This window comes from Grus americana, chromosome 1, assembly GCF_028858705.1.
Source record: "Grus americana isolate bGruAme1 chromosome 1, bGruAme1.mat, whole genome shotgun sequence".
Taxonomy (NCBI): domain Eukaryota; kingdom Metazoa; phylum Chordata; class Aves; order Gruiformes; family Gruidae; genus Grus; species Grus americana.
This window is the reverse complement of record NC_072852.1, coordinates 91,983,653-91,996,082: the sequence shown is the minus strand read 5'-3', so window position 1 is coordinate 91,996,082 and position 12,430 is coordinate 91,983,653. Positions and strand designations below refer to the sequence as shown.

Below are 12,430 nucleotides of genomic sequence, written 5' to 3'. Positions count from 1 at the left end.
GATTGTCTCTTGCCTAGAAAATACTCCGCTAGCCTGGATCTCTGTGTTTATGTAGCAACAGGGGACTATTGTTCTGCAAAAGCAGGCTGTTGTGATGACATGACTTCCTTGTTATTTAGTTTGGTTAAATAACTCAACTCCCCTTTACCTTCTTCCTGCACAGCAGGCTGCAGACTGCACAGCATAAGCAGTTAAAGCAAAGCACTACGGCCTCATTATCACGCTGCTTTCTATTCAAGGACTCTACCTCTGTTCCCCTCGCCCGCTGCGCGCTGCCTTTATTGCTCCACCCCGGCTCATTAGCAGTGTCTCAGCCTTGCCCCATCTGGCTGTCACCCTAACCACTTTCCTCCTCTCCCGAGTCTCCCCGTTATTGACAGCCCCTGGGAAAACACGGGGTTTGCACTAAGAGCCACCAAGACAGATTTCGGTCACCGTGATGCTCCAAACCCTAGCAGCAACCACCATAAGCAAATGCTTGGGCACAACAAAGCGTGGGCAGAGCGTTAGGAGAAGGGGTGTAAGTGCGTGCATGCAGCCAGCACTTGTGCCGGGACGCTGACAAATAACGAGGAGTTAGAGGCAAGCGCCAGCTCTTCTTAGGAATGTGCCTCTTGCTGGGATCAAAACTGAAATGATGACTCTACCTGAAGCCTCTGGAGGAGGCAGGGGTGGGATCCTCTCTGCTGCTGCTTCTAACTGGCACGGGCCTTGCCCGGTGCTGCTTCATCTCCGCGTTTCCTTACTCCCTGAAGGGTGCAGAGGATGCAAGCCACAGAGGATGCAGCAGGGGACCTGCTGAGGTGGCAGTCTCCTATAATTGAGACAATTTAGCCAGCAGGACTGCATAAGGATGTGCGGCACTGCCATGTTGTTTCCTGTTTTATCCTCAGGGATGGGCTAGATCTGCGGGAGGTAAAAGTCAACTAATTTGGAAGAGCTTTCGTTTCTTTTCTCTGCCTTGCTAGAATGCAGGAGGTGCTGTGCTTGCTTCTGTGTGCCTTGTGGATGTGTGCATGCTTGCCTACACATCACACAGGTGCGTGCATATGTATACAGGCTCATGTACACGTAAACCTACATATCTGTATGCTTGTGCAGCAGATGTGTATCTGATATATATATATGCACATATTCACACTTCTGTGTAGCATGAGTTAAGATACAAATTGTGGCTTTTTCTCATAACGCTTTTCATAGCACTCTGCTAGGTGAGTGGAATGAAAAGAAAACAAGTTCCCTCCCTCCTAATACACTTGGGGAAAAAACCTTTCCCTTCAGTTGTGCCACTATTTTTCACCTCCATTGCTCTCTGTTGGCAGCCCTGGCTTGGCCGCTCTGTCAGGTAATTTTCATGGAGATCCACACTCTCATAAATGTTACTACACCTTTCCTAGTAGAGTATTTTGTGCTTGGGGGTATTAAACCCCGTTCCTAGGCTCTGCAGAGCAGAATCAACCTACTGGCTCGCTAATGCTGCAAATCATGGTCCCACCTCCCAGCTCCTCATATCCACAGATGTGTGAAATGGATTCCCCTCTTGCACGGGCTCTGGTGCTTGTTGAGACCTTCCCTGAAATAATTCAGCAACAAAAGAAAACATTTGGGAGCATTTGGGGGGGGTGGATGGTACAGCTTGGTTACTTTTTTGCTGGCTTGGCAGGTTGAACTGGCTCAGTGGGTGGCCCACTGAGTACCAGAACAAGGGAAACAAGAAAAGCATGTGGCAGACAGCAAGGTGAGCAAAAGGAGCAGGGAGGAAGAGATGGTAGCAAACTATTAGATCAGTTGTAACATCAAAGTGTACCTGCATACTCTCCCTGCAAACATATTCCATACTGCTGTTGGAGACAGGATCCTGGGTAAGACAGACCTTTGGTATGACCATTTTTGTGTTGCTGTAAACTCAGTCTCCAGGAGTGCGGGGTATAAATCTCTCCACCTACAGCAGGCAATCCTGCTGCTGCATCCTTTAAAGAAGATCACTAGCTATCTATTCATACAGCTCAAGGGAGCTGCTTTTGTATTTTAATGCATCTTCTATCTATGGCATTGGCATCTAAGGCACTCGGTCTCTCTGAGAGTTTTTCAATGCTGGCTGAGATTTCCTGGAATGGTAGTCACCCATTTTTCTCTATTGCTAAACCTTTCTTTCACATCATTTTGCTAGCTCCCCTTCTGCCCTCCACCTCAGGCAAAGCTGCCAGTACCTCATTATTAACTCTCTGGTTGTTTCTTCACTCCTGGATGCCATTCTTTTTTCGTACTGCAATGGGACACTGAGGAACCATCGTTATATCTGCCTCCCTAGTGGGATGTTGCCCTACAGTGAGCTTGTTCTCTATTTAAAAAAGAAATAAAAACTCTGATTCTAGAGATGAAAAACACTCCCAAGTATTTGAGTATCTGCTGTACCTTGAAAAAACTTGGCACTGCTTTATTTTTCTGCCTGCATATGTGGCTGGGAATGAGCATTACCTGTTATTTCAGCTATTGTGTGATCACTACAGCATTTTTTTTTTCACCTGCATTTGTAGGTTTTTTCAGTTGCTTTCTTTATCTTTATCTTTTTCCTTCACTCATTTCCCCTCTGATTTCTTAACCTTAGAAATACCAGCAGCAGTCTGCCTGGTTTTTTTCTCTCTTACACACTAACTAGAAGGAGAACAGAGATTTCCAGAAGCAATATGAAGCAATTGCACATAGAAGAAATAGGGATTAGCTAAGCAACAAAAATGAAAGTTAGAAACAGTCGGCTGAAAATCATCAAATGTCTCTCAGCTCCTGCACCTCCATTTTTCTTGCTCTTGTGAAGTTCACTAGTGTTTTCCAGCATAAATAGGCCTTGAATTTCTAAGGTAAAAATTATAAACAAAATGCAACAACTTGAAAGAAGGAAAGTTTTCTTCATATGCATCAAAAGGAGGCTAAAATAGGACCCTCGCTGTTGCAAGTCATCTTCAATAGTTGCCGCATTTCCTCCTGGAATAGTTAATGGCAACTTCGTAAGATCTCCCTGGGTTTCTTACAGGTTCTGCCACTCATTTTACGACCATGGGTAAAACACTTCTTCACTCTATAACTTACTTTCCTACTGCAGAATGGTGCTAAGAACACTCACCCATTCCTAATAACTTGTGATGTTAAAATATTCATTGCTAGCAAATCCTTTGAGATCCTTTGAGGTGAAGTTCTAAAGTCATGCAAAATGCTTTTCTAGCAAAACCAACCCCCCCAGCTAAAATCACGTGTGCATATATACATTATTGAATTTCATCTTATATTTTGTTTCAGTGATGCATTTCAGCTCATCTGTGTAACAGGAACCAACAGAGAGGGCCAAATTTAGAATTCAGCCACAAATAATGGATTCTAAACTTAGCATTATATTAATATCAGCAAGAACAAATCTGGAGTATTTGAAAATTGTGTTCCAGATTGCTGCCTGAGGATTTTATTTGAATCTCATGACAGTCACAAGACCAGGGTGAAAAGACTTTCAAAGTAGAAATTTGCTTTGTTTGCGTGCTGCAATGCTACAGGAAATCAAATGTATGTTCTTTTATGATAATATCTGTTCTTAAGAAAAAAGAAAAAAAATCCACAGTATATACCCAAATTTTGCAAAAATTCAAACTGCCATGAAATAAATCTAGAGGTGGTGAACAAAAAATGCCAATGGATTTATCCTTTTGCACTATATCTGTTAAAAAAAAAATAAAAATCAAAACAAAACCCCCAGAGACTGTTTTTCTTATGTTTTTGATTAATCTGACCACATACAGCAAAAACTAGACAAAACTGTGTCCCATACTAAGACTGCTTTACACAGCTTATCTACTTTCTGTTTAAAAGGACGTGCAGGTCATGGCCTGAGTGTTTTAATTCAATTTGGGGCTGACAGAGGAATACAGCCCTAAGTCCCTGTAGCGTCTATGTGTCCATTCTTGTGAGTGGGTCACTCTGCTGCACTCTGCTTCTGGTGGCAATAACAACATGTGGTCCAAATCGAGTCCAGGTTTTGGACCTGGAATCGGGAACTGCGTTTTGAATACGCCACAGCTCATAATTGTGTGTGCGCTGTAGGTGAGGGGCAGGGGCTTTATTTAGGGTCAGGTTTGAATCAGCTACAAAATTCAGAACCAGCAGGTAATTCTGCTCTGGAGTTTGGTCCAGTCCCAGGTTCTGTCTGTTTACATTTACTACAATAAACTCAGTAATTGAAAGGTAGCAGAATGAGATCCAAGGAATTTTATTCCATATTTCATTTGCTGATTTCCTTTTTCCCCACGTTCCCTACGGTATGCCCCTTTAAATCATTCTGTCTTTTCCCACTTCTTTCCCTTCCATTTTCTCCCATTTTCAAACTCATTTCTCTTTTTCTTGACTCTCTCTTGTTCTCCTCAGGCTCAGTGGCTAGTTCTCTCCATCTCTCTGAATTACTTGTCATTTCTCAGCTGTCACGGACCCTCCAAGCCCTGGCCTTCTGTCTCCTTATTAAAGGGGCTGTCATTCTAAAGGGGTTTTTGTTTCCAGGTCTAAAACAAACATGTTTTTTTTTATTTTAACAAAATCTGACTTCAGCAAAGAAAGTCAATCAAAGGGCTTGACTGTAAACCTTTTAATTTGGCTGTGTTTGTGTTTCATGGCAAGAATGAACGCGTAGGTATCTGAAGCAGAGTGCTGACAGCCAGTTTGTGGTTGGAGGTTTGGGGGGGTAGGGGTGGCAAGCGGATGCTTTCCTGAGTTTTGGTCAGTGTGTGCTTCCTACGCAGCCTGGTCTTTGCAAGAGCGATCTGGACCTCCCTTCACCTTCTCCCATACTTACTGTAAAGGTATAGGCTGGCGTTTGTGACTCCCAGCTTGTTGGCAGCCACGCAGGTGTAGTTCCCATAGTGTTCCTCAGTGACGTTGGCCACCATCAGCAGAGACTGGCTCCCCGTGCTCTTTATCTCCAGACCATTGGCGCTGTTTATCCTGGGAAGACAGGAGAAGACATGTGTAGTGCAATGATAGTTGCATATTGGGGAGGAAATCACTGCCCAGCAGGCAGTAAACCAAAGTCATTCAGCCCAGCTGGCAGGTGAGGATGGAGGGAGGCAGGAAGGAGATGTGAGAAGATAGAGGCCAAAGACAGCATTGATGGAAAGCAGGAGGAGGAAATGAAAGGAAGAAGGAGTGCAGTGGGGAGAAATGCCACCAGTAAAGCAGTGGAGTAGCAAGAAAAGCTGAGGGAAAGGGAGGAAGCCTTTACCCAGCACTGACTAAAACTTGGAAATGAACACACCATGGACAGCTGAAGGCTAGTCTGTACTTGAACAAAAGGGGTTCACTGAAACACACCAGTTAATGAGTTCCAATATGTGCATATACCAAAGCTGAGCCTGTACACATGGGTCAGGTTAAAACCTAGGATAATAACTCAGCCTTCTTAATGTCAGGTAAATACTCAGGTATAAGGGACAGATTCCTTTTCTCTGGGTGGCTTATGTTACACAGATGGGGAAATCTTACACCTCAGTAGCACCTTCCCCTAGATGAAGGCACCTAGAATGGCATTACCTACTTGAATACTAACACTGTCTATTTTTTTGTCTGTATCATTTGATGCGTGAACATTGTCAGGAAGAAAGCACTATTGATGTCTTAATTGTGTATTGGCCCATAACTGACTTAAAGGCAAGAGCTCCATCCTCAGCACTTCCTTCAGCATCCCCAGTGCAGAGAGGGATTGCCTTCTCCAGCCCTGACCACGCTGGCTCTGCCAAGGCTGATGGGACCATCATGATTTAAATGGTTTGTGAAAAGTAATTTGTTGGAGGAGAAGAGTTGGGGAGGATGACAGGTGATTCTCTAAGGATCCTCTATTGAGTGGATGGTCTTACCTGGTATCATCTCTGTACCACTCGAAATCAGGCGTGGGCACTGCTGATGCCTCGCACCGGAGTAAGGCTTGTCGTCCTGTGGCCGCTTCATTGCTCTTGGACTCTGTGATGGTGGGAGGGTCTGGAGGAAGGAAACACGTGGTGACTTCACATGTGGAAGAAAACAGTGAAACTACATCAGGGCTGGCTTCCTCATGCAAACCATTTGGGCTGATGGAGGCCCACGGCTGCTCCTTGCTGTGGCACATGCTCCCCCCTGCTCCTCTGGAGAATACCTGCTCTTTGAACTTTACCTAATACACCACATTAGCATCACTCCTTACGCGTGCTTCTCTTCAGCAACACTGAATAAAGTTCTGTCATAAATGCATAGGCATACGCAGGCAGAGTTAAGGTTAATGATGGACTTCTGTAATTTATGAATATTTACATGTGGATTTCTAGTTCACATGGACTCATCAGAGAGAATGAGAGAAAGACTTCATCAAAGGTAAAAGAAGACACCAGAAGTAGAAGGAAGAAAGTAGGAATTTAACACTAGCATGAAAATTATTTTCCATACAACTTCTGTGTCTAATGTCAAAACTGTAATAAGAAAGGAAAGGACTGAGGCGACATGTATGAGACAGAAATACATTCACAGCTTACAAGGGAAGAGCTTTAGCAGGAGCTGTGGGTGCAACTTTGAGAGCCAGACCACTTGTTGAGACACTTCCCTTAGGTGTCTAAGGTTATAAATCCTGCCCAAACCTTCCTGGACACCATGCTTTGTCACAGGCTCCAAGGGGGTTTGCTCGTGATTGCTCTGCGCGAAGCCTGCCCTCGGCCCAGCACGGCGCTCCCACCTCTGCTTACTCTGAAGCCTGAGAGTTGTGCCATGGGCAAACAAAACTTGGGAAACATATCGGTGTGCTCCGCTGGAGCCAGGTCTCAGTGCTGGCTGGGTGATGGGTAGGGTGGGCACCGGCGTCTTCAATCCCAGTCCCACGTTCAAAATGTTAAGCGACAAGTTTTACATGGTAAAAGGCAGAATTATTTCCACCTGGCTGCTAAGAGGGATCAGGGGATAAGTGCCTTGTCTCTCATCACTAATACTTTGCATACCCTGAGATATGCAACTCAGACGGCTACTTCGCTGAAACTCAAGTTACCATAAAGCACACTCTGCATGTTCAGAGTACAGCGCCACTGTCTGTATCCGTGCCAGCACTGAAAGGCCAAAAAAAAGAATCAAAATGGATTGTGTCAGTCAAAGGAAAACATCATTCTGTCTGGAAAATGTATGGAAAGAAGTTTGCTTGTGAACACATTAGCCATCTCAATGTGATCCCTTTCCTGACCTTAATCGGGATTTTATGCAGGGCTTTAGGGATATTGCAGTGCGCCCTCTAACATCATAAATATTAATAAGTGTACATAAATAGGATCCTACATTCGAAGGCTGTGGGTTCACGTAAATATTTTAATTTGGAAAGGAGGAGGGGTAATAAAAGGAGAGTGAAGGTGATTTATTAAGTATTCTTCTTTGATTTTTTGGTTCGAGCAGTATATCTTCTTGCCGTCTGCAGCAAGACAAACCTTGTCCACTCCACTAAATCCAGCGCGAAGAGGTGAGTCACAAAAGGAACAAGCACCTTTCTGTGGGACTAGAGAATGACCCCAGCAGGCACGTGCTCCCCAGGCTGCTCCCCAGGAGCCCAGCCCCTCGCTCTGAGCAGCCCCTGCTTTAGCCACCCTCCCCGGCTTTCCAAAGGCCGCAGCCCAGACGGGTGGACAGGCCAGACATGAGCCGCCATCGCTCTCTTGTTCGAGCGGTGCTGGCCCTGAGGCTGCCCGCTCGGGGAAGGGCAGTCTGCTTGCGGCAGCGCTCCCTCGGGAGAAGGGGCAGGCCGAGGACTTCTCTTCTCCTCAGAAAGCAGCCGCGCCGCGTTCAGCTGTTTGCCGCCGGGGAAGGCAGGAGCAAGGGTTCCCTTTAGCTGTTGTCCCCTCCGCTCTTCCCCAGGCCGCAGTTTCCCTGCCTGCGATGTGCAAGGGTCGTTACTCGGGAAGCCTGAAGGTGGTAGTGCGAGACCAAAGCAAAGCGAGGATGCTCTCTCCTGCAGCCCGGGCTGACAAGCTGCCTGCTCCACAGCGTCAGCGGGTGATAAGAGATGGCCAGGAAGCTCCTGAGGTTGGGCAGGTCCCATTTTTCAAACCTGCTGTAGTTTTCCCACTTTCTGCTGCTTGTGGTGTAGTTTAAGGAAGCAAGATAAGGAAAGATGTATGCAAATGTCCAGCTTCCATTCCGCAAACAGGGCTGATTTTTTTTTTTTTTTTCCTGTGCATGGCCCTCATGACTTCTTAGATTTTTTTTCCCTTTCTTTCAAAATAAAAGATCTGTCCTGAAGGAAATTATAATTTGTTTCACATTATAAAGTAGGCCATGTAATAATATTACAATGCTATATCACATCATATTTTCATATATTCCAACAGTAAAAATGTTTAAGATCTTACTGTAGCACAGTTATTATGAGTTGAAAGAAAGTCAAAAATCAAACATTCTGACTTTACACAAACAATCTGTTTCAACCATGTTAAAAGCATCATCGAAATTATGTTTCACAGAAATATTTGAAAATATTAATTGGTTCTCATGGAATGTCTCGGGTTTATAAACTCAGCTGTTTTTGACAGAAAAAAAATCCTCAACAGTTTTAGTAAAGAAAATCTGCTACTACAGTTTCTCATTAAGGGCAAAATTTGGCCCATGAAGCAGCTGGTACTAAAACACTGCCACCCGATTTCTAAGGGAATTATAAAAAACCAGTGTGCATTCGGAAGATGCTGCAGGGACCCTATAACCTTGACTTCTAAGCAAGACAGACAAGTTGATCGGAATTGATGGCCCAAAGGGAAAGAAGGAGAAGAGCAAGAATGGTATTAAAAGGTGCTAAAACCACCTGCTAAAACCACCTGTGGTGGCAAATTTGACTGGGATGGGCTGAAACACGTGCTGCTGTCAGCTCTCTGCCCTAACCCACTCCCTGAGAGTGCTACCCATGAATGCATGGCCTTGATTCATGCCTGAAACATGCCTGTAACGATGCCTAATTTCAGTTTAATATTCTGGTGTGTAAACTGAATAAGGTCAGGAGAGGATATACCTCCCATTCATCCATCTCTGCTGCAGAGATATTAGCCTCCCAAGCAAGGAAACAGAGCAGGCAGATGGGGATACTCACTTTAAATCGCTCCAGTGCCAAATGTGAGCCAGACAAATATGGAGGTGGACATACACACACGCAAGACTGTAAGAATAACAGCAGTCCGAAATATCTTGTGTCACTGTGAGAAAAGCATGCCAGCAGAGTCGAGTGGACATCTGCCTAAGCAGATGGGATCCATGCCCCACTCACTCGAGCAACACCCGCTGAAGACTCAAACAGGTGTGGGGTGCGGATGTAAGCCACATGGCTAACTCTGCCTCTCAGTGTTTTTAGGTGGGTTGCCGTCTCCTTTGGTCAAGCGCCTTTCTGTATTGCACTGGTGCACAGAGGGTCTCTTAGAGAGGGCTTTATGCCCGTGACCTGAAACCAGCATGGAGGTCAGGTTTTTGCACCCTCTCATCGTGGGCATGCCCCTACCGCAGGCCCCTGGGCTGTGGTCCCACGCAGGCGCTGCCGAGATGGCTGGGTGCAGGCAGGCGTGCGTTTGCTCTGAGCCGGCTGAACCCTCCCTTATCTCTCCTTGCTGCCTTGCTGAAGCTTCTCTTCACGCTACTGTTCTCCCGAATATCAATGAGTGAAAACAAGGCACCGCCAGCATTTCTGAGGGGAGAGACAGGGGCAACATCACAGCTCCTCTCTTTTTCTCTCTCTCTCTCTCTCCCTCTTTTTCTTTCTTTTCTTATATATTACCAGGTTTAGAGCACAAACTATACCCTGTGGTAAGCGTCTGATTGCAGATAGTTTCCTCAGCGCCTCCCCCCGCATTTCAGATCATATAATATAAACCCAGAAAGGCTTCTCTGTTTATCCTGAAGTCACCCCTGCCTGTGGGCAAAGCTCTCCCCGTTGACCCACTCCAGTTGCAATGTACTCACAGTTCACAGTGACCCGGACTTGCTTGACGTCTGCTGAAGCAACCTCGTTGGCAGCTTTGCATTCGTACTTGCCCGATTGCTCTCGTGTGATCCCTAGGATCTCCAGATACTCTTCCTCGCCTTCAAACTCTCTCCCTGGTACGACAGAAAAATACAGATGGTGGCTCTGTTAGGCATTTAGATTTGGGAAGCCTTCTGCTTAATCGCTATGAAGGAACAGTCACGACAGGGATTCTGCAAATAAACAAGAGTCATGAGCGATTTAAAAGTTATTTCAGAAACCCTATTAACAAGATACTAGCATTTTATTTAGTTATGGAAAACTTGGGTTCTGAAGATCTGGCAGGAAGCATATAAGCAGTACCAAAGTGTTGCATCTCGCAGGCTGTCCAGGCCAAGAAGCAAAATCTCCACCAGGTGAGACCGGAGTAGGTTCCCTGGTGTGATGGCTGAGTACCAGGGGAGGTTAGTCAGCCTGTGGTCAATGGGCTGCTTCAGGGCTAGCTGGGTCCTCAGACGTGGTGGTGTATTGTCAGCACCCTTTTGGCCACTGCAAAACTGTGAAAAATATCTTTCTGTCTCTCAGAGCAACCACCACCCTGAAGTGCCATCGATCAGATCGAACAACGGTTAAACACAGCCAAACTGAGAGAAACAAAGTGTAATTTGATCCACGGAGACCAATAATCATCACGAATCCCTGATCTACTGTACATACAAAATGACACATTTAAACAGTGCTGCCTTGCTAACGCAGTTTTGAAAGAAGCGACTTGAGCGTCGGGGTTACAGCCGGGGTCAGGAATCAGGGGAGGTCTGTGGCCTTGCTTTTAATTCACTGTATGACCTTGGGTGAGTCACTCTATTGCTCTCCCTCTGCGAACTGCGGCTAATAGCCCCTCTCTCCCATCACCTCCTGGTCAGAGAAGGGCGGTGAGGTTAACCCATGTAAAACACATTAGAATCCACTGGATGAGTGGTGCCAGGGAAGCATGAAATATTACGATTGGTATATCTACCTTATTCCTTCAGGAAGCAAAGAAAGACTACTCCTGGAAAGAATCTGAACCATATTGGCAGCAGTGTAAAGGGAGATGCTTCTCTGAGAGGGCTGCGAGCACTGCCCTGCAGCATGCAAAGCCACAAGCCCCAGTTGTGTGGCTGTGTAGGTTTAGAGCAAGTGTCTCCCAGCCCTCAAAGGGTAAAAGCCAAATTTCCTAAAAACCCAAAAAGGTCAGCTCACAAGGGCTCCCATTCAGGCTCCTCAGAGGGCGGTCAGATTTTCCAAAGCAACTCTCTGCTCAGAAGAAATTTTCTGCTCCATAGGTGCTGAGCACTTCTGAAACCCTGCCCGCTTCACGTAAGTGTTTAGAGTTGTTTGATGGAGGTCAAATAGAGCCCGAGAGGATGGGGCTGTTGTCCTTGGCTCTGCGGCACTGCGTGAAAGCAGTGGGTAAGCCTCGTCTCTGGAGGTGAAGTTCCACGGAGCCACCCGCAGTGAATCCCACCACACCGGCACAGGCTTGCTGCAGCGTGCTGGCCAGGTCACACTGGGGATGCCAGCTGCCTGCATTTCCCTTCTGCATCACAGACAGGGACTTCAGCAACTGCAAAATCTGCTCAGAACTCTGTCCTTTACACAATTATTTTTGCCTTTTTTATTTTTTTCCCAGGCAATTTTCAGAACCATTCTAGGGGAAAACCGCCCCCCACGACGGAGACTCAGCATGAAAACAACAGTGTACCTATTAAACTCATGCAAAGACAAGGTTTCCCCTTTCTTTCAGCAGGGCTAACCAGCAGTCCCTTTTCCAGCCCCTACCAGATGTTCAGGTGAGCGGAAATCTCATTGCTACGTCTAAAGCTTACAACTGCTTTGATGCAGGTTTTCACATCCCCTGACAGTCTGCTGAAGGGCCTTGCTGCATGGCTGCAGCGTATTTTACAAGGTAGAGGGAGGCCAAGGTGGCTCCTGCTGCCCACCCAGTGCTCTGGGACAGGGCTCTCAATCCTCCGCTGTGCACCGGAGAGTCAGTTGAGAAGGAAGCAGGGTGGGATTTTCACAAGTGCTTTTTATTGCTGTAACTCATGAATATGCTAGGGAATCCTAACTCCTGTGGGACCAGAGTTGGGTGAGTCATAGTTCTGGAAGGGACTTCAGTCACCATCTAGCCCATTCCCAACCTCAAGGTAGGACACATGGGTCATGTCAGGGAGACAGCCATCCTCTGCCCTCCAGCAGCAGAGACTCTGCAGCCTCTCCAGAGGATCTGTTCCCGTGCTTCGCTGTCCTTACCAACAGAGTAGTTTCCCTAAAGTTTGACCTGAGTCTCCCTTGCTGCAATTTAAAGCTATTATTTTTGTCTTAGCCACTATAGACAAAAAGAACAAATCATTCCCTCCTTCTCTGCAATAGCCTTTTATCAACTTTTAAATCACTTACGTTCCTCCTTCAGTTGTC

General features: G+C 46.2%; 1 protein-coding gene across 3 annotated transcripts in view; it reads right to left on the bottom strand.

Annotated features, from left to right (window-relative positions):
• LSAMP (limbic system associated membrane protein) overlaps positions 1-12,430 on the bottom strand; it is a 1,016,803-nt gene that overhangs the window by 18,762 nt on the left and 985,611 nt on the right. For all 3 annotated transcript variants that reach the window (XM_054808404.1, XM_054808411.1, XM_054808396.1), the window contains 3 exons: positions 9,970-10,104; positions 5,886-6,006; positions 4,829-4,977 (listed from right to left, as the gene is read on the bottom strand). In XM_054808404.1, coding sequence (XP_054664379.1) covers positions 4,829-4,977; positions 5,886-6,006; positions 9,970-10,104 — 405 coding nt within the window. The remainder of the gene's footprint in view (positions 1-4,828; positions 4,978-5,885; positions 6,007-9,969; positions 10,105-12,430) is intronic.